This window comes from Fopius arisanus, unplaced genomic scaffold, assembly GCF_000806365.1.
Source record: "Fopius arisanus strain USDA-PBARC FA_bdor unplaced genomic scaffold, ASM80636v1 scaffold00012, whole genome shotgun sequence".
In the NCBI taxonomy this organism is placed as follows: Eukaryota; Metazoa; Arthropoda; class Insecta; order Hymenoptera; family Braconidae; genus Fopius; species Fopius arisanus.
Window position 1 is genome coordinate 219,365 of NW_011887751.1, and position 27,958 is coordinate 247,322.

The window sequence follows — 27,958 nt, forward strand, 5'->3', positions numbered from 1 at the left end:
TAAAAAATACTTGAGTGTGCGCCTTGACGTTTAAATCTTCCACCAACAAAGAGCCTTTGGCAATTGGCACTCGTCCTGTGACGTCGGAGCCAGTGACAAGTAATCGAAAAACACTCCTCATTATTCCCTTCACCCTCAGTGAATTGCATGTGTAATAATAAATAAATAAAATAAATAAACAGTGCAGTTGGAGAAGAGACCAAGTGGAAAAATGGTCCAGCAGTATCAATCACCTGTCAGGGTCTACAAGCACCCCTTCCCCCTGGTCATGCTGGTTTGTTTTGGATTTTATTTATCATCTTGAGTCATTAGATATCATCCATCAGTCATCCTTGTGATTTTTTTCGGGCGGTGAGAGGAAGATTTTACATTTTTACGTAATATTCACCTGTGATATTTGTTTTAGTTTTTCATGCACGTGAAGGCTTGGGGAGAGATATGGATTCACTGACACGTTTAGGGGATTATCGAGTTTGTAGGAATGTCAGGGGTCACTGCTGGATGTTTTTGCTTTCATTAGGACCCATTCCAGGGGTTTTGACAGCGTCAACACTAAACTACCCCAATAATTCACCCCATTCATGAATTACTCCTTAATCACCGATTCATCGAAAACTATCGATTCTACGAAAAATCGTCAAGAGAACTTTTTTGTAGAGATTTTAATCAGCTAGAAAAAACATTCTCAGCGTTTTCACCTCAAATCGATAGTTTCAGAGATAATCCATGACGATGAAATGGAGAATTGAATTTATGACTTCGTAACTGGAATGAATAAATAAATAGATAAAGAGACAATTTCTCTGTTCCCGGAATAAATAATTGTGTAATTTCTGTGTACTTGGTATTCACTGGGTGGAAATCGCGACCAGTCGAAGCCAAAGCCACAAAATCAATTAGAGCTGGAGAAAATAGTCGAGTTAAAAATATCTCAAAGCACTTGCCACTTATTGCCAAGACGATTTCCCTGAAATAATACTTGCCTCTAATTCATCCGATTCCCTGAATCCCTCAAGTACGCGGTGAAGGGTTTTTTTTTAGATTTATTCAAAGCTTTTTTAAAGGTAAATACATCACAGATAGCATCGGCTCACGTGTCACATGTGTCGTATCTAAAATTAATGTTTAAATTGATCGTGACATGTCGGTTTGCTGCACGCAATTCCTCGATGTACAAATTACTGGTGATTACAGAGTCATTAGAATTTTATCAGGGGGAATTAACACCGGAAAATGTTATTTCCTGATAATTCAAGTTTTGGTTCATGAATTCATTAGTCACGGAAGTCTCAATGAATTTTTTATTCAAATAATTATTTTATTTACAATTACTGAAGTAATTATTGAAGCTGTGACAACGATGACGGAGTTTTCGGGGAATATCTCAGGATCGAAGCGACCGAGCGAAATCTTCTAGGGACCTTTTTTTTGGGTTTTAATCTGCTCTAGAAAAAAGGTCTCTACAAAAAATCCGCTATCTGCGCTAGATCAAGAGATATCGGCGTATTTTTTCAGCTGAGATGCGCCAGGTTCCAGTGATTTCTCTGATTGTCGTGAATTTAATCTGAAATTGATAATGGAAGTCCTTGAAAATTTTCTGTACGTCCTCAGGCATACGAGAAGCGCTTTCCAACATGTCCCCAAATCCCGGTGTTCGTCGGTTGCGAGGTGACCCTGGACGAGGAATCGCAGAACGGGGCAATCCGCACAACAGAGCGTCGATGTAAACTCAACGTCGAGGCCCCATACATCCTGAAGAAGATAATCGGTGTTGACTTTATCTACTTCATCCAGAAGAACATCCTAGACCGAAGGAACTCAATCCTAGAGATCGAGGCATGGAACGAGTCATTCGCAGCAAGAGTTGCAGTTGTAGAAAAATGCCGCTACTTCGTCCACCCTGAGAATCCAGAATGGACATGCTTCGAGCAGACAGCAAGCCTCGACATAAAGAATTTTTTTGGCTTCGAGAATGCCATGGAGAAGCTAGCGATGAAGCAGTACGCCCAGAACATCGCCAAGGGTAAAGAGATAATCGAGTACTTCATAAATGAATTGAAAAAAGAGGGTGTAACGTCGGTTGATGCCTGGGTGGAGCCAGAGAAGGCGGTGAAGGGCCCTGAGAAGGGGCCAGACGACGAGGAGATCATCCTCGAGGAGAAAATTGACACCGATGCCAAATTACCAAGCAGTAAAATACAATTGTCATCTGATTACATCGAGAGATACCTCGGAAAATTGGATCTCATGCAGGAGAGTCGACTTGTTCAGCTCAGGAACAGCATTCAGGAGCTCAGAGGTGCATCTGTACCCAGTGATGCAACACTGCTACGTTTTTTGAGGGCCAGAGAATTTATGGTTGATAAATCCAAGGAAATGCTCACCCAGTCACTCCACTGGAGAAAGAAATATCAGATTGATCGACTCCTGGAGGAGTACGAGGCCCCCAAGGTCGTCAAGAATTATTTCCCTGGGGGCTGGCATCACTGCGATAAAGGTAATTACACCAGGGAAAGACCTTTACCATTTAATTAAATTATTAAACGACTCGGTCTCTAATTATCTACCCCCTGAGGACGTGGAAGAGAATCAAAATTATTTTATGGATTCCTTTCACTGAAAAACCTCTGGGAATTATTTATTTCGATGTTTCAATTGGTTCTGAGGATTTCATTGTCACCTAGAGGGGTACACGTGGAAAAATTGATTTTTAAGGGATGAATAATCGATAAATGTTGAAAGAACTCTCTATTTTTCATAATTTTCTTTATAATAAATTTACAGACGGCCGTCCCCTGTATATTCTTCGATTAGGTCAAATGGACGTCAAGGGCTTGCTCAAATCGATTGGAGAGGATGAATTATTATTACTGGTAAGTTATACCCGGCAATAACAAAATAATTCGATAATGGAGTGACTAATTTTGTTTTTTCCTCGAGGCTTTACACATTTGCGAGGAGGGGCTTTCGCTGATGGAGGAAGCTACGACTGTCCTTGGACACCCAGTGTCACAGTGGTGTCTTCTCATCGATCTAGAGGGGCTCAATATGAGGCACTTGTGGAGACCTGGCATCAAGGTACCACCACCACTACCTGAATTCATTTTTATTTATAACAATTTAACTTGCAGGCACTTCTCAGGATTATCGAAATCGTCGAGGCCAATTACCCAGAGACGATGGGTAGAGTTCTGATTATCAGAGCTCCTAGATGTTTTCCCATCCTCTGGACACTCATCAGCACTTTTATACGTGAGATTCTCCATTTTAATGCGCGTTGAAGTGCGAATTCCGGTGAATTTATCGATATTTTTGTCTTTCAGATGAAAATACGAGGAATAAATTTATTTTTTACTGTGGAACGGATTATCAGGAGCAGAACGACGGGGGCCTGACTGATTACATCGATCCAGAGTATATCCCTGACTTCCTGGGGGGTCCATCAGAGGTAATTAATCCTAGGAAATAATTACTCTCATTGCAGAATTAATTGGTGAAATAGATTAATGAATTTGCCATTCTGTTTTTTTTTCTCTCTCTCTTGCGAATTTATTATTTCGATTGATTGAATTGGAATCAGGAGAGTATTTCTGTTGAACAACTGACAGTACCACCGAGATATTACATTTACGAGTCACCATGCAGCAGTGTAAGATTATATCGAAAAAATAGAGCAATTTCTCGACATCAAAATGTGGATATCACGTTGTCTGGTTTACTGTCATCATCACCGTCAAGTATTTCAACCCAGAAAAATGATTAATCAATTAAAAAAAAACGAGAATAAATCATTCAATCATTCAATCATTCAATCAATCAATTAGATAATTTATTAAAATTTTTTTTGATGATAAATATAACATGAAATGGAGTAAACGATTGATTTTTCTGGGTGAATGAGTTGAATCAGCACCTGACGACCACCGAATCATGAATATCAGTTGAGCAGATATTCAGAGGTCTCCACTGAATGTCCACGAATCACCTGAGTGTCTTTCTGATCCTGAGACTGTATTAATCCACAAAATGATTCGTTATTTTCAGACATACGTCAACGAGGGAGGTGTTGTGCCAAAGAATCTTTACCGTCTTGAGCTGGAGCCATCGAATGAGCATGAGCACAGCCTCTATCACTCGATAAGTCTATCCCACGGACAAGTCCACCATGTAGCAATCAATACCAATGATCCAGGAGCTGTTCTCACCTGGGATTTCGATGTGATGCGTCACAACGTCATCTTCACGGTTCTCCATGAGAAACCGGAGGCTGATATGTCACCTGGGGCTGCATCTGGTGAACAAAACGATCAGATCGATGGAAATTTTATGAAGGAGTGGCGGGAGGGAGTTGATTGCATCAAGGTGGAGTCCAGTGTTGTCTGTCATGATGGGGAGAGCATCCAGGGTACTCACATCATTCAGGAACCCGGGACGTACATACTCCAGTGGAAGAATCCTGATGAAGGGGAATTTTTACCCTCCATCAGTGCCCATAAGGCACAGCTCATGTATTTTTATGAGGTACTTCCCTCCGCTCATTATCGAGGATCTATGATGAGTTTGCAGTCAGCTGTCAGTGGAAGATCTGTTGCCAGCTCATCCCTGTCCAGATGAGAGGGAGGAATTCACGAGGAGGTGGAGGACGCCGGCATATCCTCGGGGAATTAAATTTTTCCACCAGTTATTTTCATTCTTTCGGTTTATTTTCGGTTTTTTTTTATTATTTGGAATCACCAATTATCGGAATTTAGAGATGAAAATTCGGGGACGTCCTCGCGAATCGATACGTATCGCTGATATCATGCAGGAAATATTCACGAGGCTATTTGGACTCTATATCATGGAGGAGAGACTATTTTCGTACAACCGTTGGGCGAGGCGTGAATATTTGAGAGTGATAATGCTCCATAATTAATGAATAATGTACAGGATATATTTTGTGATTGAGATTAATATACGCGACTCTTCCAATTGTGGGAAATTGTATATAGGGGGTGGGGGGCGTTGATTATAGGTGATAATGATTAGGTGGAGACAACGGAAACCTGACAACTTAGGCAACGACAATATTACATTCGAAATTAGGTCGTAATTTTTCAAGGATTATTTTTACTGTTCGTTAATGCATTGAAACTCGATCAATTAATTGTCAAATTCGAAAATATTTAACTGTTTGTCATTAGTCAATACTAGAATAACCAAATGCGAGGATATTTTTGAAAATAATTAAATCAGCGTAGGAATTTATCGTATAGCGATGTTTTTAGGGTACTGAGGGGTTTGAGAGTAGAAATTTTCGTGATTAAATTGTAGATCCAGGAGCGAATTCGTAAGGTATTGTCCATGGTAATTCGATTAGGAATTTTATCCACTCGTTACTGTATCTTGATAGATTACAAAATTAGGGGATTTTTAATGTTTATTCGAATGTTTTTGTCGATTTTAGTTTGTGACCCAGTGAAAATTATCTCGACGCATTTTCTTTTTTATTTGAAAATTTTAACTGATATTTTCACTTCGGAGAAATTTCATTGCTGTAATGACGATATTTTTTAGAGACTTCTATATTACATGTTAAATGATTAAAGAGAATTCTAATGAACACATGTGCTAACTCCATTCAGACGTCAGGACATTCCAATTAATTGTTTTGTCTGAAGAATTTTAATCATGAAATTAGAGATAATAAAATATAGATGATGTTGAAAAATTTGGCGTTTTTATTTTTCATTGTTTAATTGTTTATCTTCTCTTGAAGCCGTATTTTTTCCTCTCGTAGAATAGATCTGTCTTGGAGCTGCCGAGGTTGACGATCTTGGGGCATCCGTCCCTCTGAGGAGATTAAATCCATGTATTAATTAATTAAAAAATAATCCGAGTGGTATTTTCAGAAGGAAAAATGGTGAACTCACGTCTTTCTCCTGGATTGTACATTCCTTGCAATAATATGCGTCAGAAACACCTGGACCTCCACATATTACACATCGACCTTGGTATGACCCATAATTACACTCATCACAAATCCTCACGAGAGTGCAAGGACGAACGTACGAGTCGCAGATTACGCATTTCCCATCGCATTTTTCGCATAATCTCCCAATAGCTGAAATAATTACAACAATTAATTAATAAAATAATAAATCAAATGAATTATCGACCCAAATAAATCCCGCAGATTCCAATTCGATGGAGAATTTATTTGTTGACGCAGAAATCTCGGATTCTTTGAGCAATTGTTAATTAATTATTTATTATTAATGTTTATTATAGAATAATGGAGGTTATGAGGTTATGAGGAACTACTTGCCTACTCCAGGCTGTTTTCTGCAGAAAATTAAATCAGGATGATGTTTTGCCATGATATATTTGAATTCTAGGCCCCAAAATTCGAAATTCAGACCCCAAACACTCGGGTTTTTTGTCAGAATAATTTGTTGACTCCAAAACGCTTTCCCCTAATCCACAATAATAATTGTTTATACAAACAAGACTCTTTACTCCATATATCCAATTTGTTTATTGTAAAAACACATTCAGAGATGGAATCCCCTAGGCGGGATATTTGAATTATTTAAAAAACGGTTTATCACAATTTTTTTTTCATTTAAAGAATGTTTATGTTTTTTTTTTGGTTGCGGGAACTATCGACAATCGATTAATCGCCACGAGTGGAATCGATATGTTCGACTAGTCGATGATAATCGAGTGGCCTTTCAAAGATGGCCGCCACCAATGTGACGAGCTGATGATTCTTCTGTCAAAAACCCAATAAATAATAATTGTGCAAATGTTTGGATTGTATTTATTGTTAAATCATCGTGTGGATAATCGACTGAAAATTGTTTTCAATGATTTATCGATTGGAATGACTATCATCTGATCTCCAAACGAATCGAGTGAGTCAGCTGATGACAGGAAAACTCAATCATCACTAATCAATTAATAATCATCAATAATTAATACTCTCTACATTTTAAATTCAATTAAAATATTTATTCATTAATTAAAAACTTCAAAAAAAATTTTAAATCGATTATTTCTCATTTTTTCGTGAGTATCGAAATTTTTTGAGGTTAAGCGAAATAATCCCTTCAATTTTTCTCTGAATTTTATTTATCAACTAAATGTTTATAAATAAATAAATCATAACAATGATTGTAATTTTTTATTTTGTAATATTTAATTTCCATAATTTTTCTGTGACTAATATTTTTTTTTGTTTTTAGAAATAACCACTGATTTATTCGTGAATAAAATGAATTTGTCAGGTTGAATGGGCTTGGAGGAACCTGAAGACGAGTACAATGTCGCGATCGTCAGGCCAGTGCGATCAGGCGGCATCTTACATGGATGGTGTCCAGGTGAAGATAGCAGAGGCCTACAAGCCCCCGAGAAAATTCGGATTGCCTGCGGCATACAACAATAAATTCCCGGATGTCTCCAAATACGATTACGACTTCAGTCTAGAGAGATCGGTCCTGGAGAAGGTAAGACTGTCCTCCATTCCAATGACCAGGTGGAAAATTCCAGGAGAGGCCGACCCAATCCAATTAAATTCATCCGTCTGTCCTCCAGGTCACAGAATTGCGTAAAGCCAGACAGGCAAATGCCGAGGCGCGAAGGTCACGCCTGGAGAGGAGGAGAAAACGAGAGCTAGAGTCGACAACCCCATCGCCACCATCTCCAGACGATGCGATGATTCCACTGCCAATTAAAGTGGCACCAGCACCAGAGACAACTATTCTCACGCCTCAGCCTTTGTCACCGCCTCATAGTGATCTCCATAATATTGATATTCACGTTAAATACAATAGACTTAATTACGAGGACTTTTATAATGATACGAGCAGTCCCTTTGATAACGTCGAGCTGAAGACGATCAACGATATGGAGGAGCTTGCCCAGGTGTTGCAGTCCAATTCCCAGTGGACACCTGCGCCAAAAATAGAGAGCATCCTCAAGGAATTGAGCATCGAGGAGAGCCCAGAGGAGAAGAAGGACGAGATCGAGAATAAGGCTGATGATAATTACGATAAACCACAGGGGAGTGAGTGCAGAAATATTTCCATTATTGTTGAGGAGCTGCAGAGGACTCTTCAGGATAGACCCTGCATGGATAACTGGAAGCCATGGCCAGATCTGGAGAGTCCAGACCCAGAGACAACTCCGGAGTTGAAAAAATCACCACCTACTGCCCAGAGTCCCTCGACTCTACCAAATCCCCTCGCTGAATTATCAGAATCCGATCAAAAACTTGCGAAACACCTCAAGGATATGGGATTTCCACTCTCAAGGTCAGCCAGGGCAATAAAAAATCTAGGAAGCGCGGACAACAAAAAAGTCGTTGAGTATCTTCTGGCTATTCAGTCCCTGGAGGAGTCTGGAATATCTGGAGATGATGCTGAAAAGGCTATGGATGTAGCTCAACACGATCTGGAGATGGCGAAAAAATATTACGAGGACTTGTCAACACTCAAGGACTTGGGATTCCCTGAGGATGAGGCATCCAAGGCTCTAGTCAAGTGTCACATCGACAGGGACAAAGCTCTCGATTTTCTCTGTGCGTAACGAATTTTTATATATATTAATAAATTATAGAGGACGGTCTAATGTTTCAGTCGATCGATCGAAATTTATCTGTGAAGATGATTAAAATTCATAATTATTTTTTACTATTCCACGCACGTGAAAATTTAATAGAAAAATTGAGATAATTTTTATATTAAAATTTTTCACACGCGTCTTCCTGCGAAAATCGATTCGAATAATTAGGAAAATTCATTTTTTAATGTTTCATTGATATTGTTGGATTGAATTATAACTGTTGTAATTATATTCAAAAGATATTTTGCCAGAGGTATCATTGAACAATAATATTAATAAAAAATCTATTCGGTTATTCCATTTCGTTATAATTTATTGATTCAACGTGGAAGGGCAATGATTTCCTCAACAATTTCAATAAAATACATAAGTTCATTAGTCTCTAAGGCTGAATCGATAATATCGCTTTGCATTTGTACATTTTGGTGACAATCTTGTATATAAATAAATTCCTAAACATCAAAAAATCAACAATCTATGCATTTAAAACTAGTTTTATAATTCTTCATTGAAAATAGTAACTAGGAAAATATGTCTCTGAGCTCTGGAATAATTACAATATTTCTTCTCTCACTCTGGCTTTGATAAATAAATATTAGCGCCAGGGAAGGACTTTGATCCCATGGGATAGGAAGTCGAATGTCTGGCTGCATCTCTGGGAGCAGAAGAGGAGAACAATCAGGAGGGAAATCTCTTCGCTGGTGCCAACAGCTGCCCATGCCTCTGTAAACATTGGCTGGTGGCACTGATTGTTTAAACAAATGCATAATGGACCGTTGAACAATAGACTGTGGAACATGTCTGGCTTGGGGCAGATGGAGATGTTGAGATAATTTTCGTAGCTTTAGGAAAATTAGAAAAATTATTAATCTGATGTGGAGAATTGTTAATTGAATTATTTTTATTTATTTACTCACTTGTTTGAGAATAAACATCTCAAGGACAGCTCCCACAGGGACGGCGGCTCTCTGTTCTCCATCCTGAAGACTCTGATCAATTGTCTGGGTAATCTAACAACTGCTGTTCCATTGAAATTCTCTTTTTCCATCGACAAATCAACGCTGAGTTGAAGGACACGATTGGACATCATCTCCGAGATGTTCCTGGTGGAGTAAATTCAACAGAAAAATATTTTTCTCTTTATAATTACCGCAGGAAAATATTTCCTGATAAATTCACGATAGAAATTCTTCTTTTACATAAAAATTTTCGATAAATAAAATGAATAAAGCGAAACGAATGACTCGTACTAACAAATTCCTGGGAAAAAAACTCTTCCCATCGTTCCACCCCAGCTCGAGGAATTGAGAGAGCAAGGAGTAGCTGATGTAATTGAGATTTGAATTGCAGCTGAAGTAGATCATCGTCGGGGAGACGAAGGAGTTGAGGGGTAAATGTTTCAACCTGAAATCCCAAAAAGATAAAATATCAACTTATCAAAGGAGAAAATCCATAAATATTGTACCTGTTGGAGCAAACAGAAACGATCTCGAGTGATTGAGCTAGTGTCAACCGATTGGGCAGCTCCTCCAAGAAATTATTATCCACCAGGAGTCTCTGCAATTTATTCAACGACCCCAGCCACTCTGGGAGGCTGACAAAATTATTTCCACATAACGATAGCTTCTCCAGCTCCTCAAAATCCGCGATATCTAGAAAAAACGATTAATTATCTTGATCCACCACTTGTGTCACAAAAATCGAAGGAAAAATCGTGGGTACGAGTAGTAAATGGTATGAAAGAATAAAAAAAATACAATCTCTTCACCTAATGGCAGTTGACACAACGAATTATCATCGAGAATCAATTCCCTGAGTGTTTTGAGTCTCTTCAACCCCTCGGGTACGACCTTGAGGTCGTTGTCACTCAAGTCCAGGACTTTTAGCCTCTCCATCACACTGAACTCCTCGGGGAGATTTTTTAATTTATTTCCGGCCAAGTACAGGTTTGTTAGGTTTGTCAGTTGATAAATCCATGGAGGTATCACAGTTATTTTATTCTCCTTCAGGTATAACTCCTCAATTGCAGTACCTTTGTCTCTCAGGGATATCGGGAGCTCCGTTATTCCTCGGTAATTCCAGTGGAGAATCTTTTTCTCCATCATCTCCTTGGTGTAATCCATCAAGTCTCTCTCATGACGATCCATTTCTCATCATCGCTACACGACCACTGGCTCGAGCTTTCCTAGGTTGACACAGAAAATCTATTACTGCATCGTAGGGTAGAATAAACTGGGTCAATGCCACGGTAATTCTACTCGATACCTGTGTTCAAGGGAAGTATTATTTTTCTGACGCTTCAATTATTTTTCCTTATTTTTGTTGGTTTAATTGGGGATAGGTTACATTTGTTTCCACGCATGATTCAACTTTTTTTGTTATGAATATTGATTTTGTAAGGGAGGGAAACAATAAAGGTGGAGAGAATTTCAATTGACATTTGGGATGGAAAAATCGAATTTGAAATGAGCGCGTTGGGGTGCGCGTGCGCGGGGTTGGGCGGTGTGAAGTTGGCGGGGTAAACGAAAAAATGGTTTTTAGGACGGAGGCGGGAAAACTCAAATTTACGGACGCAAATCAAATTGTGATTGAAAATCAATGAAAAATCATTTCTTTTGATTCTTATAAATTTTTTTTTGTTATTAAAATTATCGAAAATAGCATAAAACAATTAAATTAAAAGTTTAAAAATCGAAGAACTATTCTATTTATTTATGTTATTTAAAAATAAATTGACAAAAAACAATGACAGAAATATTTTCAAATAGGATAATCAAAATAATGATAATTAAACTAATAAAATGGAGAATTAAATTCCATTTGCAATTCGAATGAATCGTATTTATTATTATGATTGTTATTATTATTATTGTTATTTTTATTGTTAAATTGAAGAGGGGAATATTTTCAGAAGTGAACAAGTGAAAAAAATGAAAAAATTGAAATTTTCCCGCGCAACCCATGCGCATCCGCCTTGAGTGAGCAGTAAAGATGGCGTTGCAATGTCGGAATTACGTCACATCGGCAATTTCATCTGGTATTATAGTGGGAAAAAAGGGTCTAGTTCCCTTGCACAAACGCCTATCCACCAAATGGAAATGGAGTCGAGTCACGACAACTCAACTTTATCATTTCTAATCCACTAAAAATAAATGCTGAATGATGCGATCGATTATTCTCACAATGTTAATATGAAAGATCAATTATCAAATTATTGATAAAAATGAAAATTTATCATTAAAATAACGACAGATAAACGGGATAAATACGGAATTTAAAAGAGAGAATATCTGCGTGGATAATTTAATTCGAATACAAGGACCAAGAGGCCAGCGATATATTTGCGGAATTTGTTTCTCAAAAATTTTTTTCCTCTTTCACCAATAACTCAACAATAAGACAGTCCAAATTATCATTTGGCTGGACAACGAGTCAGATGCGAGTTATCATCACGTGCATCGTGAGATCATTCGACTGTTCCACGTAAGTAGAAATTTATGTACATTTATTTGATTTTTTTTGGTAATAATTTAAGTATTTACTGGCATTTTATAATCCATCGGTGGAGGCCGACACCCTTTTACACTCGTGTATACGTGACACAGCAATGGCGGCAGGAGAGACTGAAACGTTTGGAATAAGCAGTGGCCAATGGCAGCTAGAGATTAACTAAATCATCACCACAAAAATCACCATTTCCACGGTTTTTCAGCGTCCGATAATCCACCACCACCCCATTATCCACCCCTTTTTCATCATTTATTTTTTTTGTTGTTATGTACACGGGTATATATGTATATGCCGTTTTTATGTGGTGATGTATGTGGTGTAGTGAGTTTTTCAACATTTTTTATAACGTGCAGTGCTACTCGGATTGTTTGAGGGATTTTTTTTTGCTTTATTTATTGGGGGAGTTATCGTATCACTCGGTATCTGTTACTGTGCTACATGAGGACGAAACCAGAACTTCGCATTGTTGTGCGGATTGAGGGGTAATTTTTTTTTTGGAAATGTTTTTTTGAGTTTCTGGGAGGGGAGGGTTTTTATGAATTTTCGTGGGGACGACATGTGTGGAAAATGGAAAATTTTGTTGGGGATTTTGAGGGATATCTCGGGATCCTGGGGAGATGGGGAATTTTTGAGAGGACCTTTTTTGGAGAGGGGAATCAGGGGGACGTAAAAGGTCTCTCTGGAAATTTCGGTAGCTCTCTTCGGTTAGGAGATATTCCTGGAAAACTCAAGTGTCGAAATGGAATTTTCAGTCTACCCTGTTCTGTGAAAATTTCCCTGTGATAACGAGGAAAACACGAGTCATTTACTAATTTCCAGTAAAACCCCCATTTTCAATCCAAAAAACGACGGGAATGATTCTCCATAAATTATCTAGTGAATTCTGATTTTTAAATGAATTTTCCAGCAACAATTGACTAAACAATTGTTCAAAAAAGACTTCCCCTTTCATTCACCGCTCATTTCCCAGGAAATAATTAGATTTACGAGAAAACCCTTAGAGACCTTTTTTCCAGAGAATTAAATTTCCCAGAAAACAAGTCCTCTGGTATTTACCCCTAAACCAAGAAACACTGGAGATAAATGGCGATTTAACCCGACAAAGCGATAACCAGAGCTGTTCTCCTCCAGCAGGTGACATGCCTAGCAGTCGCGACCTGGACCGTGTGGATCGTAATGGCCGTTACAAATCCCGTCGTCGTGAAAGCGGGACAGGTGATATATTGAATCGTCTATCTCAACCCGACAAGAAGCACCGTAAGCATGGTAAATCAAAAAATTCAAAGAAAAAGAAAAAGCGAAGTCGCGATCGCCTGGACTCAATACCATCAGTAGCATCATCAGTGGTAAAACCCCTCGTCGAGTACTCAGACGTATCCAGCGAGGACTTATCAGGCCCCGAAGCCGGTGAGATACAATCAGAAGAGTCACGTGGTGCTAGTTACACCGAGGGTGACCAACTGGAGTCCCTCCTCCAGCCAAAATACTATGCATCACCACCTCGTCCACTGGGAGCATCACCAATCAGTCTGTCGCCATCACCACCTATGCATCGACACACGAGTCATTACTCCCCCCAGGAGTCAGCCCAACAGCCGAGTCCGGAGTACGAGGAGGACAATCGTCGTTATGTCAGGAGAAAAGAGAAGAAGCACAAGCGAGAGAAGAAGAAGAAGAGATCATTGAGCCCATCATCGAGTTCATCGAAGAAGAAGAAACGTAAGACTAAGAGAGCATCTAGATCACCACCGATTATTCTCCAGGATGGGCCATCACCAGAGCCACCAAAACCTATTGACACTTGGTCTGAGTCACCACCACTTCCCCTCAAGGACTCGACATCACCTATATCGCCAGCAACACCACGTGATAATCGGTCACCGAGTGATATGGACCTGGAGTCACCACCACGTGAGGAGAGAAATATGACACCTCCAGGTTCGATAATCACGCGTAGAACGGAATCACCGCATACACCACTCTTGCCACCGAGAAAAATGACACCAGATATGCCAAAATCACCGGAGTTACTGAAATCACCATCACCCCAGGAGAGAAGGAGTTTAAGTCCCATGGAGGTCTCCAGGAGGCGACCGCATTCACCGAGTCCTCGTCGACGAGAGCCATCGCCATCTCCGAGGAGAAGGGATTATTCACCGATGGGAATGCTGAGGATGAGGCACACACCGAGTCCAAGACGAAGGGATTATTCACCCTCGATGCACAGACGACGTGATCCTGGATCGTCGGGATCACCTACGAGCAAGAGGAGACGGAGGGACGACTCTGAGAGACGTCACAGACATCACGAGAAAGAGCGTAGGGATAGTAAGAGGAAATCTAGGTCGACGAGGAGTCCCCCAGGGCGGGGACTGCCGATGGCCCTGTCGAGATCGAGATCGAGAAGCCCGAGGAGCTGGAGGCGACCCACTAGGTCGAGATCGAGATCGAGGAGGAGGAGTAGATCACCGAGAAAATCGAGATCACCGAAAATTCATAAACCCATCAGGAAGCACAGATCGAAGAGCCCCAGGTCGTCGAGATCGTCGATACCATCACCAGGTCCTCACAGATCACGGGCCAGAAGTCCGACGAGTATCAAGGCCATCAATCTGAGGGGACAAGCGAAGATTAATGAGACGAGTCTCTTCGCTGAACTAGTCAAGGACCGAAATATGAGGGAATTGGCGTATAAAAAGCTCCAGGAGGCGAAGGAGAAGGCAGGTAATCAGGACGAGGTGCAGATAATCGAGGGTAATGAGGAGAGGGACTCGAATTCATCGGATATTAAAATAAATCTCGATAAATCGGCCAATGGAAAGCTCGAGGGAAAGCCCGAGGTGATGGTATCTTCAGTTTCATCAACCTCTTCGTCTGCTGGTATTCCCCCAGCTTCGGGAATTCCATTTGGGCCATCAGCGTCGGCTCCATCAGTACCACCAGCACCTCCGGTACCTCCACCACCAGTACCACCAGCACCACCTGGTGCCAGAGCCATTGAAGAGGCTGGACTCACACCACCTCTACCCCAGAGCCATCAAACACCACCAGTACCAGTTAATAATTCACTCCTGGAGCCAACACCACCACCACTACCTCCAGCACCACCTCTACCACCGAATAATGGTGCAAGGGGTTATCCTGCGAGAACACCACCACCAGAGCCATCACCAATACCAACAGTACCAACAGCTCAATCAATTCATCAGTCACAGCCCCTCATCAATGCAATCTCCAAGTTCAATACACCGAATAATCTGGTGCCACTGAAATCAGTGGATCCACCCAAGACTCCAATAATAAAATTCAAGACTAAGAGCCTCTCAAAGCTACCACTACCACCAGGTATCAATCAGAATGACCTGGAGAGCATCGACTCACCACCTAGCAGATCTCCAAGTCCTCCAAAAGCTAAGATCGGTGCTGCGATTACACCTGGGAGTAAATTAGGAGTTAAGAGGGGTATCAAGGATCTGCCGATGCCTCCGGGGATGATCCCCGGGTCTGATGAGTTCTCTGGAGAAGAGGACACCAATGCCACTCCACCCAGGGGCAAACTAGACAGAATTACACCAAAACCAAAGCTCAAGAGACCCAAAATCCTGAAGAGGAGGAGCTCTAGAAATTGCCACATGCCAATGTCTGCCAGTGGTGGCAAGGATTGGGGCGAGAGGTGTGTCGATGTTTTTGAAGTTATTGCACAGATTGGTGAGGGCACTTATGGACAGGTGTACAAGGCCCAGGATAAACGAGCCGCTGTTCTCGTTGCTCTCAAGAAAGTCAGACTTGAGAATGAGAAAGAGGGATTTCCCATCACAGCTGTTCGGGAGATCAAGATCCTCAGGCAGCTCAATCACAAGAATATTGTCAATCTCAGGGAAATTGTTACTGATAAACAGGATGCCAAGGACTTCAGGAAGGACAAGGGGAGCTTTTATCTTGTATTTGAGTACATGGATCATGATCTCATGGGCTTACTAGAGTCGGGAATGGTCGACTTCAATGAGATGAATAATGCTAGTATCATGAAGCAGCTGTTGGATGGTCTCAATTATTGTCATGGCAAGAATTTTCTTCATAGAGACATCAAGTGCTCCAATATTCTTATGAATAACAGGTGAATTTTCAGTTATCTTTTGATTTATTTTGGTTGATTTTAGTCTGATTGGAACTGATAATGTTGGATTGATATTCTAGGGGAGAGGTGAAACTCGCGGATTTTGGATTGGCCAGGTTGTACAATGCTGAGGACAGACAGAGGCCGTATACCAATAAAGTTATAACCCTGTGGTATCGTCCACCAGAGTTGTTGCTCGGGGAGGAGAGGTATGGCCCAGCAATTGATGTCTGGAGTTGTGGATGCATCCTGGGAGAATTATTCTGGAAGAAACCCCTGTTTCCGGTAAATAAAATTGATCTCTCGGTGAAATAAAATACCAGAGATAATACCAATCAATTGTTATTGTTATTATTCAGGGTAATGCAGAGATGCAGCAACTGGAGATGATCTCTCGTGTTTGTGGCACCCCGACACCAGCAGTCTGGCCATCTGTGATAAAACTCCCCCTTTTCCACCTGCTGAAAGCCAAGAAAACCCACAGACGGAGATTACGCGAGGATTTCTCATTCATGCCAGCACTAGCTCTAGATCTCCTTGATAAAATGCTGGAGCTTGATCCTGATAAGAGAATAACAGCTTCTGAGGCCCTGAAGAGTGCGTGGCTGAGGAACGTTCAGCCAGAGTTGTATGTCGTATTTGTAAAAAATAATGTACGGGCTATTGATATTGATTTTTTTATTGTTATCTCGTGATTTTCAGGATGCCAGCGCCTGAATTACCCACGTGGCAAGACTGTCACGAGCTGTGGAGTAAAAAACGACGAAAACAGATGAGAGAACAGGCGGAGACAGCGGCCACTGGGAGAGACGTTGGAGGGTGAGTAGCTGACTGTTGAAGCACAAATATTTAAACAAATGGCAGATATATCTTTGAAAGAAATATATATTGACTTTTTTTTTTAATGTATATAAACCGAGAATTTAGTCGATAAGGTATTTAGGTGGAAATTATATCGTCAGCATTTATCTACTTAAAACAAATCAAAAATGCAGACACAATACATTTGTTATCATTATTCAGTAATTGTTCGTCCCCTGCACGGTATTATTGATGTTTTTATTTACGATGCAGGGGATTGAGACGATGATAAACAATTTTTTGATTTATTATGTAGGATAGGTTATTTAATTAGTAATTAATGGTCATTAATCGACGTCTTCAGAGGCATCAATGAGCAATTTTTTCACAGAATTATTTTCTTTTGGTTTTGGAAATTTTTTTCCGTTTTTTTTCCCCCGTTTTTTCATTATCTTTTTTTTTCTTTTAGAGATTGAAAAAATTGTGTAAATGTTTAGAGGATAATGCTTCGATCGAATGTAAATAAATATATTTGTTGGTTTTTATATGAACAAAGAGGGATCGCCCAGAGGGACAACGATGTAACCGTGCGGTTTATTAGTATTTAAGTAATATTATTATTACTGGTATTGTAAATAAATGAATAAAACAGATTTTCCCCCCTTTTACTTTATTTCAGATATTTTTTAAGATGAAATTTTTGCGATTTCATGTTTTGAGGAATTTTTCTGGGTTTGGGGGATGTTTTTTGTTAATTGTTAATTAAAGAATTTTTTATTGAGGCTTTGGAAAAATTGGGGCTCGAGGGGGAGAGAACATTCAGGGGATGAGGGGTAGAGGAAGAAATTTGGATTAATTGTTTTTGTTAATTAACAATTGGAATTATTATGGAGGAGATTAATGGATTTTTTTTCGGGATTAATTTGTGGTTCTGGAAATTCATGGAAAAATGGAAAAATCAGGGAGTAGAAGTGGAGAATCATGGAGATAATGATTTCGGAATCTGGAATTCTGATGAGAACATGAAAATTTATAATAAATAAATGGAATTAATGGAAAATCTAGAGAAAGTGATGAAAGAAAAATCGTATCACCATTTCCTCCAGAAATTTCTCCTGATAATTCCGGGAATTCTCCCAAGGGTTCCAAAATATTCATGAAAGAACCTCAAGTCTCAATTTGTTAACAATAAAATCATTTTTTAATTGAAAATCAATTCGAAATGCAATTCTAGGGGATAACTATTACTATCCCATCAAAAAATCGATGACTTGTCCTCAATACCCGATTTTTCTCGAAAACTATGGATTTCCGGTGAAAACCCTAGAGGACATTTTTCTAGATCCTAAAACGATCTCCAAAAAAGTTCTTCTGACATTTTCCTCTAAAGCCAATAATCTCCGAGATAAATCGATAAACAGGGGGACTCAAAAAATGGATTAATCACTGAGTCACAGAATAAATAGAAAAACCGAAAAAATTCTTTCAATTACAAAACAATTCCACGAATGAATTTCCAAAAATTTGTAAAATGTATTAACAATATAAAACACTGTATTTATGTTACACCAAGAAATCTGTGAAAAAAGGTGGAAATAACAATTGAAAAAACTGAAAAATGTGTTGCAGGAAATAATTGAGTTAGATTGTGGCCAAATGATTGAGGGAGAAAATAAATATCACTTAAACAGGGTGTTTACCATAGGTAACTGTTTTATTTCGATTTTTTTTTCTCATTTATCCACCTCATCTTAATCTCATGGTCATCAGTGGGTGAACCCCTCCATAATTAACAAAAAATCTCCACCTAATAATAAATAAACAAAACCTGTCACTCCCCTCCACTGCAATATCCATAAATCAACGAATAATCATACTGTCGATAAATTAATTAAGAGTAATCGTAATCGTCGCATGAATGGATAATTAATTATTGAGATTAATAATTGGTGATTAATAGTATCAATTATTTTTGACTTCAGATCATCGAAGAGATTGAAAATGGAGGCGGGGTACAGCTCTCATGCCAATTTTGGGAGCAATGATGGAATCCTCGAGGGGAATACCTACAGTGTGTCACCAGGTGGTTATTACTACAGTCCTATTAAATCGAGGATTAATCAGAGGGGCGAGGGTGATGTCCAGGGGATGGACGTTAATACTGAGGATAGCCTCGCCAGGAAATTGAGTCATCTCACTGGTGCACTCAGTCAAGGAAAACCCATCCGAGTGGACGATCTCATGTCCCTTCGGTTGGATAATGAGGTAATCCCCATTTTAACAATTAAAATCTAACAATTAAAAAATTTTTAAATGTTCAGTTTGTGTTTATGTTTGTTTAGGAGACAATAAAACTAAATAGCATTTTTCTATTATTTTTATGGATTAATTATTGTTGGTAATGAATCATTGGATTTTTGTTACAGAGTGATCCGAAAGCTGTACAACTCCTAGAGGAGCTGCACACCGAATTACGATTGGCAGCGAATTCAAGGGCAACTGGACAACTTGAGGCTCATTTGCCAGTACTCAATCCTCCCCCACCTGGTAATTAGGCTAATTAAAAAATCCCTCAATCCTCAATTTCCAAATCATCATAAATAAACATTGAGTAATCAATTAAATTCAGACTAAATAAAATGGAAAAATTAATTCAATAATTAAATTAATTATTCACTGATTGATTTAATTTGTTTAATTCATTCAATTTATTTAATTGATTTAATTCATTTAATTGATTTATCATTCAAATTTAAATGTGAATGAATTTTTTTTTGATTAATTTTAGATGCATCCAGTGTAAAAACAATTTTTGACGCCCACGCGGTGTACGCTGGAGATGATGCTGTTAGCTGCGGTGGAAGATGGTCTCAATTGGCAACAGCTGGTGTAAAAACTGCGCTGTCTGCTTTAATGTCAAGATATGGATTGGAAACTTACGGTACACCGATAACGAATCCGTCAGGTAAATCATTCGCTGGAACATCACAGGCCATCTTTCCAGCGCCCTCGTCATCCACACAGTCTGCGTTTGGCTCGTAGTCCAGTGTCATCCCCTGTCACCCTCATTACCGTGTAATTTATTGTAACAATCAAAAATTAACAAATGAGTCATTAAGAAAAGGGGAGACACGAGTTTTAAATTCTCTGGTTCATTGAGGATTTATCTTCCCCTCCATTCCACAGGCCCAAAATATAATAATCAGCAATAAAAACCGATAATCATTAACGATTTAATTAATTAATAACGTAATGAGGTGAGATAAGAGATGAGTCGATTTTACTTGATTATTTATTCGGTATTTATCTCGAAAAGTATCGCTCTGGGAGAGAAATGGTAGAGGACTTTTTTATGGATAAATTAATCAGCTTGAAAAAAGTCCTCTAGTGTTTTTTCGTGATGTCAACAGTTTTCGGGTTAATCGATGAATAAGGAAGATTTCAATCTCGAGTTTTGACATTTTAATTAGTAATTGAAGATTAAATCAGTTTTTTGAGCTAATTATTTATTTTTTGCGTCCCTGGAATACAACATAATCCTGCAGCTCATCAATTAATGACCCGTGATATTTAAAAATAATTTTCTCCCCGTAATCAATTAACATGAACAAAGAATAACTGTTTGTATATTAAATTCAATATTTTCATCGTAAATCTAGGATTCGGATTTATTCCCAATAAATCCACGAGGCAATAAATTATTACCAGTCATCTTCGTTGAACAATTGGTTCAACATTCTCACAAGGTTCTTCGGTTTTCTTAATTTATTTATTTGTTGGGGCTATCGGGGACTGAATAATTACAAGTCAGTGACTAAAAGCGAAAGAGTTCAGATCAACGCCCCGTTATCAGTGAATATCTCGGAATCAGTGAGAGATATCGAATTTTCCTAGAAGAAAATTTTGTAGAGGACAACGAGATCTACAAAAAATGTCTCTGCATAATTCCCCGATTTTTCGTAGATCTCGAGATATTCAACAGGGAATTGACGTGAACTTCTGTTCAATTTCTGGTGAATGTTTCCTTTCTTTTTCTACTGTAAAGAGTTTATATGTTTTTCTTTTTTATTATTGCAAAACAATAGTCGATGAAACATGTAAATATTATGAAGGATCAATAATAAAGACTTGGATAATTAATATTGATGGATTTTCTTGGAATCGTCTCCTTTCAATCAACAAAATCCCAGCGAAAATCATTCGATTTACTTACAATAACGAACGATATTATTTATAAATAAATAAATTACACACAAACAATTAATTATCACAGAATTATCACTGATTTCATCTGGAGTTCATTCAAAAAAGGGTTAGACTACCTCTGACCTGAAGTAATGAGCAAAGGAAAAAAGGAATGGTGTTGGCTGGACTGAAATTTTGGCGGGCAATTGGCATCAGCCGTTTGTTTACAAGCGAACAATAAAAAAATGTAAAGATCCTGACAGGAATACTCAATCCTCCTCCCCACATACGATAAATAAAAAAGGAAATTTACCGCTTAGAGATAATTTTTGACGACAATCTGAGGACTCGATTGGATTATTTAAATAAATAAAATGGTGCGGAGAAAAGCGGGTGTGAGGTGCGTAGGTTATGAAACACCAACTGTTGATTGAAGGTCATTATTTGTAATTATCGTAAAAATTTATTGGATTTTTTTGCAGGAAATCTAATGCTGGGGCTACGTCGTCGCCTGGAAAAAAGTCGAGAGTAATTTTTATTATTTATTCGTAGAATTAAAAAGACGAAAACGATTTTTATTCAGGAATTTAAACGTGAAGAGATGACAGATATTTTCGTATTCAGATAATTGTGATAATTTCAGTATTATTGATATTTTAATATTATATATATTGAAATAATTATATTTATAATGTTTATCAGTTATTTATTTATTTTTATCTGTCGTTTATGGATGATATTTAAATATTTGTTTGATTTTTATAAGTTTTTTAACGGAAGGGCCTGAAGCTCTTGAAAATTATTGAATAATTTGAATAATAATTGTTTATTTATTGTTTTTGAAGACTGAAACTCTGGTGAATCGCAAGGCCAGGGTGAAGCCAGGGGTACGAGCTCTCCAGGAGATCAGAGCCCTCAGGAGATCGACAAAATTACTCATTCCCAAATTACCATTTTTCCGACTCGTAAAAGAGATTATTCACGATCTCTTCCCGAGAAAAAACATTGACAGGTGATTTTATTCCCTCAATTTCTCCACTCATTAATCAATCACTCGACAATTACGCAAAAACTGAAGAGGATTTCATAATTAATTAATAATTGTGTAACAATTACGAATCAAAAACGAGAGAAATACCAAAACAAATAATTTTACGAATTCTACACGAGTTTTTCGTTGATATCTTGTGATTGAAGGATCCCAGCGATTTTTTTGCAGATACATTTTTTATAGAAAAAGATGAGATCTCCAAAAAAGGTATCGATGAAAAAATCGTTATCTCCCTTCAGTGCCGAGATATCGGGTGAAAACTGGTCTTGAAAAAAATGCAGTTATTTATCTTTGAGTTTAATTATTGTTTTATAATGAAGAATGCAAGCGAATGCACTGGAAGCACTTCAGGAAGCGGCTGAGACCTACCTGGTACAGTTCTTCGAGGATTCAATACTTCTGGCATTTCACTGCAAACGAGTGACCCTGATGCAACGAGATATGGTCCTCATGAGGAGACTCCGAGGACGTGACGACGTAATCAACAGATAATTATCAACTCCAAAATCATCATTGCCATTTTTACATCCACAGCGGATGGAGTAAATTAATAAATCGTGAATGATAAAAATAATTCACTCGAGTCAAATGGAGAGGTAAAACTATTCCCAGATTTTTTCCAGATTTTTTAAATAAAATGTCCAATGGGGACAGGAATTACTTCTCCCTGAGGATTCATTCACTGACAATACGATTAATCATATCATAATCGATAATTTAAATGAATTGTTGATGGTTTTTTGTATAAAAATAGGAAATACTTACTGTAAAATTTATCTTTATGTAAAAATGATATTGTTTTTTGTGAAGAGAATCTCAGGAACCCGAATATTCCTTTAGCGACTAGATAATTCTTTGAGAATGAAAATAAATTGTTCAGAAATGCTCGACTGGAAGAATCCTTCCAATTTCTGTAATATTTTCATAATAAAAAAATTATCCAGACAATTAATGCGTGAGATTGCTCTCGAATTTCCATCGGGTTTGTCAATTCCAAAAGAAATAAAATCACCTATCACCGTCTATCGACATTTCCCCAGCACTCCAACCACAAGAATGTACCTCAAGAGAAACCATTAAAAAAAAATAAAAACAATTGGCCAAGATCTGAGGCCCAAATATAAAAACTTGAATTGGGATAAATTTTTTTGCTTTCACGTAAGACACGTGCACGTGCGGTTGAAAAATAATTAAACATCCGGTGGGCAAAAAAGTAAATGTAGGGAACAAGGAGACGACGTGGGGACCCCAATCCCTTCACTTATTTATTGCAGACAGGTTTTACAGTCTATCGTAATCTTTCACGCGAGATACATTCTAAAAGTTATTGTTCATTTGTAAATAATCCCCTGATCACGGTAATCTGACCCTAAATTTAAATATTCCCAGTGGGCGGTGCATCATTTCTGGATTTTCCTCGGCATTTATGTTCACTCACCCATCGCTCGAGTATATAAGAGCTATTGTGCATTAATTATTTATTTACTTCAGTCATGTTCAACGAAATGCGGAGACCACACTGTCTCGTTCTGTTGTTCATCGTCGCCTGCTTGTTCGAGTGCGCAAAATGTAATTAATTGATTTTTAATAAAAATATTAATTAGTCTGATTATTTTATTAATTATTGTCGGATATTATCAGTTAGATTTCTTTTATTTTTTCAGGCGATGAAGAACATCACAGGGGAAAAATCGTCGGTGGATATCCAGCCAGAGAGGGAGAATTCCCTTATCAAGTTTCATTGAGAGTCAAGGGGAGACATTTCTGTGGTGGATCGATTATAAATAAACGATGGATCCTCACAGCCGCTCATTGTTTACGCGGGTACGTCCAATTGTTAATTAAACCACAAAAATATTCCACAAACAATAAAAAAACCCAGAGGATTCTGATTTAAAATTCTGATTACAAATTTTTCCATAATTTTTTAATTAATCTACTACAATTAATTTAAATCGATTTATGTGATCGGATTTTATTTATAATTGAGGCAGGAATTTATTTAGATTAATTGTGATTTGATAATTGTGGTAGGTTCAACGACTCGGCAATTACTGTAGTCGTGGGGACGACGACTCTGGACGAGGGTGGAGATGCCTATCAGTCGTCAGAGATTCATGGACACCAGGGGTACAGCTCATTATTCGTGAAGAATGATATTGGACTCATTCATGTTGATCAGGACATAGAATTCTCGGATTACGTTCAACCCGTTTCACTTCCCACCGAGTATTTCGATAAGAGTGATTACCCTGCTGTCCTGTCGGGATGGGGTACAACGAGTGTAAGCACTGGAATATAAATAATCAATAATTATGCGGATGTGTAAATTACTGATAAAATGTTGATGATTATTTTAGAATTGTAGCACTTGTTCCATCTGTTTAAAATTCCCGCGGATTTCGATAATTTTGTAATTCCCACATTGTAATTCCCATTTTTGCGGGGGATGTTTGCTGATTGGGGAGGGTAATATATTTTTTTATTGCAGTACCCGGGGAAGACGCCTAATGATCTTCAACGTATTACATTGACAGTAATTGATCAGCGCGAGTGCAGGAATTTTTCTCTCATGCGAATTACGAAGAAAAATCTCTGTACACTCAATGGAAAAGGGGAGGGTGCGTGTCACGTAAGTGTATTATCATTTAAAAAATATATCCCGATCCTAATTGAAGTAGAAATGTAAATAAACATTTAATTAAAATCACATTCACCTCATAAACAAATAAATTCGTTCAACCAAGTCGAGTGATTGTGGATTATCTCCGATTCTGGGAGAAATCTCGAAATTTTCATTGAAACCTTTTTTGTAGGGCCGATCTAGGGCTACAAAAAAGGTTATCATGAAAATTTCACTCGGTCCAGCGGATTCGGGGATATTCCCCGAAAACTGATGGATTTCGTTGTAATTTGATTTCAGGGCGATTCAGGGGGTCCTCTCGTCGCCGATGGAGTGCAGATCGGCGTCGTCTCCTGGGGGACTCCATGTGCCAAGGGAAAACCTGATGTATTCACCAGAGTCTCCAGCTACATCGATTGGATAAACGAAACAATCGGCGAGCACGACGACGTGGACTTCGAAGAAGATGAATAAAAAAAAAAATCTTCCCCACACTAATCTCTATAATTTCAATAAAAAATAATAGAGAAAAATCCTCAATTAATTATTATAAATAATGAATCCGAGGATAATCATTCCAATCCACAGCATTAAGACAGATTAATATAAATTAATTCCAGGGAATTTTCTCCAATTGTTATAATTTTTATTATCTATCATTTTTAATTAGTTCTTTGGGGGTGACGAGGGGGTAGTTGAGTTTAAACAATAATCCCGGGATTTTAAAAACAAAGCGGTGCCCTGACCTATCCCATCCCCTTTGAATCCCACCCTCCGAGGGATTCACCCCTGGGGTATGTCCGCGCAACCCTCAGTTCTCCAATGGCCGCGATTCACCCCATATCGGAGGGATGATGACTCCCTCAAAAATAAACTCAAAATCCCACTGGAATCCCTGAATTAAGTATCACTAGACTCTCCACACCCCCGACTCCCGGAAATAAATAATCACCACCACCCCACAGACCGAAAAAGTGAATCATTAATAACAATTTACGTTTCAATTAACAGGAGTCCTTGCAAGTGTTTACGCACCGAGAGTTGACCCATTTTTACTGCGCATGACGAATTAATTAATAAAAATATAAAAAACATCGGGACAAATAAAAAAAATAGAATAGTTGCCGATGAAAATAAATCAACAATAATTCATTTAAATTGAAATTAATTAAATTTACTTTAATTAATTAATCAAATTAATTAATTTTAAATTGAAAACATAATTGTTAATTTAAAGCGCACGAGGGATTTTGTTTATTTATCCATTCTGGGGAATGGAAAATTGATTTGGGGAGAGTGAAGGGGAGATGAATAATTATACTGTTTATTTACGGATGTGTAAATAATCTATGGAAATATATTTTGATAACGACATCCTGAGAGTGTTATCAAATGGTGAATTAGAATTTTAGTAAACGGAGATAAAGGTGTCGGTGTTTTAAATTCACCACCTGCATAAGAACACCTGGCCTTCCCGAGATACGTGCGTTGAATCAATATAGGACTTCTTTATTCGGATAACAATTTCCTTTCTTACGATAAGAATGTGAGATATACCAGAAGAGTTGAATCCCCAAAGAATAATCAACATTTTCCATTATTTCTCTCCCCTTTCAACACTGTGTTATTGTTTAAACAATAACAACAAACAACTACATGAGCTGCTGTCCCTTTATGTGAGTCTAATTATTTTATTAATCGTTATTAATTGTTAAAATTAATTTATTGGTTATTAATTATCAGTTTATTTGGGGGAAATGGGGGTGGGATTGAGGGAAAACTTTGGGGTGGGATTTTTTTTTATAGATCTGTTTTTTAGGTAAATTTTTAATTGAGGATATTAAAAGGGGAATCACCTCGAAAAATTCTCATCAACTCCTGGGAATATTCACTTCCACAACCTTGAGACAACCCATAATCACCGGCAATTCCTCTAATAGTGTAATTACAACATGAATGAGAAAAAAATAATTCTGAGTTGTAATTCCCTCTTTCTCACTGTCAATCATTACTGGAGAGATTAATACCTCCTAGACACTTATCCATAAAAATTGAATTCATTAGATTTTCGAAAAATCGACAGAAAACTAAAAATTGAAATAAAAAATTGACTGCCAATAAAAAATAATGAATAAATATCAATTAAAAGAATTTAAATTTCCAATTAAAAGAAGAAACACTAGAGTAGGTTAAAAATTCAAATTTTGAATCCAAAAAAATTGGGGGGTCAATGACAATTTTTTAATTTCCATGATTTTCAAAAATCTGAATACCTCAGAGTGAATGAAATAAATGCGAAATGGTAAAATCCGTATTTTTCCTCGAGGGAGTGCATTAATCCCTCTCTGTCCTTCTCTCTCCCTCTCCCTCCAGCCGAGGGGTCACTTTGCACCCCCCCGTCCCCCTCAAAATTGTTACGGACCAATGGGTAGATGAGAATTCCCACCACCAGAGTAACTAGAGACGCGAGTGAGTGAACATCAGAGAATCCTATTTTATCAGTTTGTCTCATCTCTTGGTATTGACTCGACATTTTCAAAATAATGAAAAAATAAAAGCCACGACAATTGACGGTTTATATTTCGATCTTCGCCATGGCCTAGTATTTATTAAATAAATAAAAATACGTCGAGGGGAAATGGCTGGTGGAGGCAGAACATTCGACTGAGTGTTTTTGTTGTGTTCTGTTCTCTTCTCCTGGTGCTGTCTATTGTTCTCCTGGGGTTTTCGACCTGGGGGTCAGGATGGGACAGATGTGAATTCGGGGTGAGGGGTTTCACGAGTTTTTGAGTTCGTGACATGTCTCTGGGTCAGGAGGTGAACATCTAGGATTTTGACTGGGGAACTTTGATCTGGACACTTGGAGATCTGTCTGGGGATCATGGAGGCACTCAGGCTAGCTATTCAGTAAGTTCAGGGTGCAATTGCTCCTGGAGAAGTCTTCGAAATAAAACTGGCACTCACCACAGCGAAATTCGGGTGTTGATTATGATGTGTTGACAGTTTTTCAGGGATATCTCTGGAACCGATGGACTTAGCGAAATTGTTTATCAGCATTTTTTGTTGA

The 27,958-nt window shown here is 38.3% G+C and overlaps 8 protein-coding genes across 16 annotated transcripts in view; 6 read left to right on the forward strand and 2 right to left on the reverse strand.

Annotated features, from left to right (window-relative positions):
* Nucleotides 1–35: 35 nt before the first annotated feature.
* Nucleotides 36–5,710, forward strand: retm (real-time). 2 transcript variants are annotated; one of them, XM_011298877.1, is made up of 9 exons: nt 36–99; nt 183–274; nt 1,612–2,497; nt 2,785–2,873; nt 2,941–3,078; nt 3,132–3,252; nt 3,324–3,448; nt 3,581–3,649; nt 4,045–5,710. In XM_011298877.1, coding segments are annotated over exons 1-9 (2,091 nt in total). In that variant the 5' UTR covers nt 36–98; the 3' UTR covers nt 4,615–5,710. The 2 variants fall into 2 exon arrangements, with proteins under 2 accessions (XP_011297179.1, XP_011297180.1); XM_011298878.1 differs by lacking the exon at nt 3,581–3,649.
* Nucleotides 5,351–6,644, reverse strand: Phf5a (PHD finger protein 5a). Its single transcript, XM_011298876.1, has 3 exons — nt 6,308–6,644; nt 5,913–6,103; nt 5,351–5,832 (listed from the first exon to the last, which is right to left on the reverse strand). Exons 1-3 carry the CDS (start codon nt 6,357–6,359, stop codon nt 5,743–5,745), a joined length of 333 nt encoding a protein of 110 aa, XP_011297178.1. The 5' UTR covers nt 6,360–6,644; the 3' UTR covers nt 5,351–5,742.
* Nucleotides 6,645–6,708: 64 nt separating this feature from the next.
* Nucleotides 6,709–9,075, forward strand: LOC105262967 (uncharacterized). Of its 2 annotated transcripts, none has more exons than XM_011298886.1 (3): nt 6,709–6,896; nt 7,227–7,487; nt 7,576–9,075. In XM_011298886.1, exons 2-3 carry the CDS (start codon nt 7,305–7,307, stop codon nt 8,566–8,568), a joined length of 1,176 nt encoding a protein of 391 aa, XP_011297188.1. In that variant the 5' UTR covers nt 6,709–6,896; nt 7,227–7,304; the 3' UTR covers nt 8,569–9,075. The 2 variants fall into 2 exon arrangements, with proteins under 2 accessions (XP_011297188.1, XP_011297189.1); XM_011298887.1 differs by having other exon boundaries at nt 7,269–7,487.
* Nucleotides 8,900–12,337, reverse strand: LOC105262966 (leucine-rich repeat-containing protein 28). 2 transcript variants are annotated; one of them, XM_011298884.1, is made up of 7 exons: nt 12,298–12,337; nt 12,147–12,227; nt 10,373–10,789; nt 10,070–10,256; nt 9,859–10,008; nt 9,522–9,707; nt 8,900–9,446 (listed from the first exon to the last, which is right to left on the reverse strand). In XM_011298884.1, exons 3-7 carry the CDS (start codon nt 10,749–10,751, stop codon nt 9,200–9,202), a joined length of 1,149 nt encoding a protein of 382 aa, XP_011297186.1. In that variant the 5' UTR covers nt 10,752–10,789; nt 12,147–12,227; nt 12,298–12,337; the 3' UTR covers nt 8,900–9,199. The 2 variants fall into 2 exon arrangements, with proteins under 2 accessions (XP_011297186.1, XP_011297187.1); XM_011298885.1 differs by lacking the exon at nt 12,298–12,337 and having other exon boundaries at nt 10,373–10,808; nt 12,147–12,216.
* Nucleotides 11,565–21,172, forward strand: Cdk12 (Cyclin-dependent kinase 12). Of its 5 annotated transcripts, none has more exons than XM_011298879.1 (8): nt 11,565–12,087; nt 13,246–16,231; nt 16,312–16,516; nt 16,591–16,859; nt 16,934–17,050; nt 19,015–19,297; nt 19,459–19,579; nt 19,821–21,172. In XM_011298879.1, the coding sequence occupies exons 2-8, from the start codon at nt 13,254–13,256 to the stop codon at nt 20,072–20,074; spliced, it is 4,227 nt and encodes a 1,408-aa protein (XP_011297181.1). In that variant the 5' UTR covers nt 11,565–12,087; nt 13,246–13,253; the 3' UTR covers nt 20,075–21,172. The 5 variants fall into 5 exon arrangements, 4 of the variants coding, with proteins under 4 accessions (XP_011297181.1, XP_011297185.1, XP_011297183.1 ...); XM_011298883.1 differs by having other exon boundaries at nt 13,249–16,231; XM_011298881.1 differs by lacking the exon at nt 11,565–12,087 and adding an exon at nt 12,513–12,596.
* Nucleotides 21,173–21,396: 224 nt separating this feature from the next.
* On the forward strand, nt 21,397–23,216 carry LOC105262968 (histone H3.3-like). The gene is made up of 4 exons (XM_011298888.1): nt 21,397–21,617; nt 21,700–21,745; nt 22,063–22,229; nt 22,589–23,216. Exons 1-4 carry the CDS (start codon nt 21,592–21,594, stop codon nt 22,758–22,760), a joined length of 411 nt encoding a protein of 136 aa, XP_011297190.1. The 5' UTR covers nt 21,397–21,591; the 3' UTR covers nt 22,761–23,216.
* A 333-nt stretch (nt 23,217–23,549) lies between these two features.
* Nucleotides 23,550–26,029, forward strand: LOC105262971 (chymotrypsin-2-like). Its single transcript, XM_011298891.1, has 5 exons — nt 23,550–23,837; nt 23,933–24,092; nt 24,303–24,552; nt 24,760–24,900; nt 25,192–26,029. Exons 1-5 carry the CDS (start codon nt 23,762–23,764, stop codon nt 25,363–25,365), a joined length of 801 nt encoding a protein of 266 aa, XP_011297193.1. The 5' UTR covers nt 23,550–23,761; the 3' UTR covers nt 25,366–26,029.
* A 112-nt stretch (nt 26,030–26,141) lies between these two features.
* Nucleotides 26,142–27,958, forward strand: part of LOC105262970 (tripartite motif-containing protein 2) — a 6,974-nt gene continuing 5,157 nt past the window's right edge. The window contains exon 1 of one of the 2 annotated variants that reach the window (XM_011298890.1): nt 26,142–26,567. In XM_011298890.1, coding sequence (XP_011297192.1) covers nt 26,548–26,567 — 20 coding nt within the window. In that variant the 5' untranslated portion in view covers nt 26,142–26,547. Of the gene's footprint in view, nt 26,568–27,366; nt 27,799–27,958 lie in introns of those variants that run through there. The other variant, XM_011298889.1, reaches the window with a different exon arrangement.

What these genes read in the sequence shown, in the direction of transcription:
- retm (XM_011298877.1), top strand. An exon ending in CCTTCCCCCTGGTCATGCTG is followed by an intron (nt 275 to 1,611) that starts GTTTGTTTTGGA and finishes GTACGTCCTCAG; the next exon opens with GCATACGAGAAGCGCTTTCC. An exon ending in ACTCATCAGCACTTTTATAC is followed by an intron (nt 3,253 to 3,323) that starts GTGAGATTCTCC and finishes TTTGTCTTTCAG; the next exon opens with ATGAAAATACGAGGAATAAA.
- Phf5a (XM_011298876.1), bottom strand. Translation starts at nt 6,359, where the DNA reads ATGGCAAAACATCATCCTGATTTAATTTTCTGCAGAAAACAGCCTGGA. An exon ending in CAGAAAACAGCCTGGAGTAG is followed by an intron (nt 6,104 to 6,307) that starts GCAAGTAGTTCC and finishes TAATTATTTCAG; the next exon opens with CTATTGGGAGATTATGCGAA. An exon ending in GTACAATCCAGGAGAAAGAC is followed by an intron (nt 5,833 to 5,912) that starts GTGAGTTCACCA and finishes TAATCTCCTCAG; the next exon opens with AGGGACGGATGCCCCAAGAT.
- Cdk12 (XM_011298879.1), top strand. Translation starts at nt 13,254, where the DNA reads ATGCCTAGCAGTCGCGACCTGGACCGTGTGGATCGTAATGGCCGTTAC. An exon ending in AATATTCTTATGAATAACAG is followed by an intron (nt 16,232 to 16,311) that starts GTGAATTTTCAG and finishes TTGATATTCTAG; the next exon opens with GGGAGAGGTGAAACTCGCGG. An exon ending in ACTCAATCCTCCCCCACCTG is followed by an intron (nt 19,580 to 19,820) that starts GTAATTAGGCTA and finishes GATTAATTTTAG; the next exon opens with ATGCATCCAGTGTAAAAACA.
- LOC105262968 (XM_011298888.1), top strand. Translation starts at nt 21,592, where the DNA reads ATGGTGCGGAGAAAAGCGGGTGTGAG. An exon ending in CGGAGAAAAGCGGGTGTGAG is followed by an intron (nt 21,618 to 21,699) that starts GTGCGTAGGTTA and finishes ATTTTTTTGCAG; the next exon opens with GAAATCTAATGCTGGGGCTA. An exon ending in CGCCTGGAAAAAAGTCGAGA is followed by an intron (nt 21,746 to 22,062) that starts GTAATTTTTATT and finishes TTGTTTTTGAAG; the next exon opens with ACTGAAACTCTGGTGAATCG.
- LOC105262966 (XM_011298884.1), bottom strand. Translation starts at nt 10,751, where the DNA reads ATGGATCGTCATGAGAGAGACTTGATGGATTACACCAAGGAGATGATG. An exon ending in GTTGTGTCAACTGCCATTAG is followed by an intron (nt 10,257 to 10,372) that starts GTGAAGAGATTG and finishes CGTTTTTTCTAG; the next exon opens with ATATCGCGGATTTTGAGGAG. An exon ending in GTTTCTGTTTGCTCCAACAG is followed by an intron (nt 10,009 to 10,069) that starts GTACAATATTTA and finishes TTGGGATTTCAG; the next exon opens with GTTGAAACATTTACCCCTCA.
- LOC105262971 (XM_011298891.1), top strand. Translation starts at nt 23,762, where the DNA reads ATGTTCAACGAAATGCGGAGACCACACTGTCTCGTTCTGTTGTTCATC. An exon ending in GCCGCTCATTGTTTACGCGG is followed by an intron (nt 24,093 to 24,302) that starts GTACGTCCAATT and finishes TAATTGTGGTAG; the next exon opens with GTTCAACGACTCGGCAATTA. An exon ending in AAGGGGAGGGTGCGTGTCAC is followed by an intron (nt 24,901 to 25,191) that starts GTAAGTGTATTA and finishes ATTTGATTTCAG; the next exon opens with GGCGATTCAGGGGGTCCTCT.
- LOC105262967 (XM_011298886.1), top strand. Translation starts at nt 7,305, where the DNA reads ATGTCGCGATCGTCAGGCCAGTGCGATCAGGCGGCATCTTACATGGAT. An exon ending in AGAGATCGGTCCTGGAGAAG is followed by an intron (nt 7,488 to 7,575) that starts GTAAGACTGTCC and finishes TCTGTCCTCCAG; the next exon opens with GTCACAGAATTGCGTAAAGC.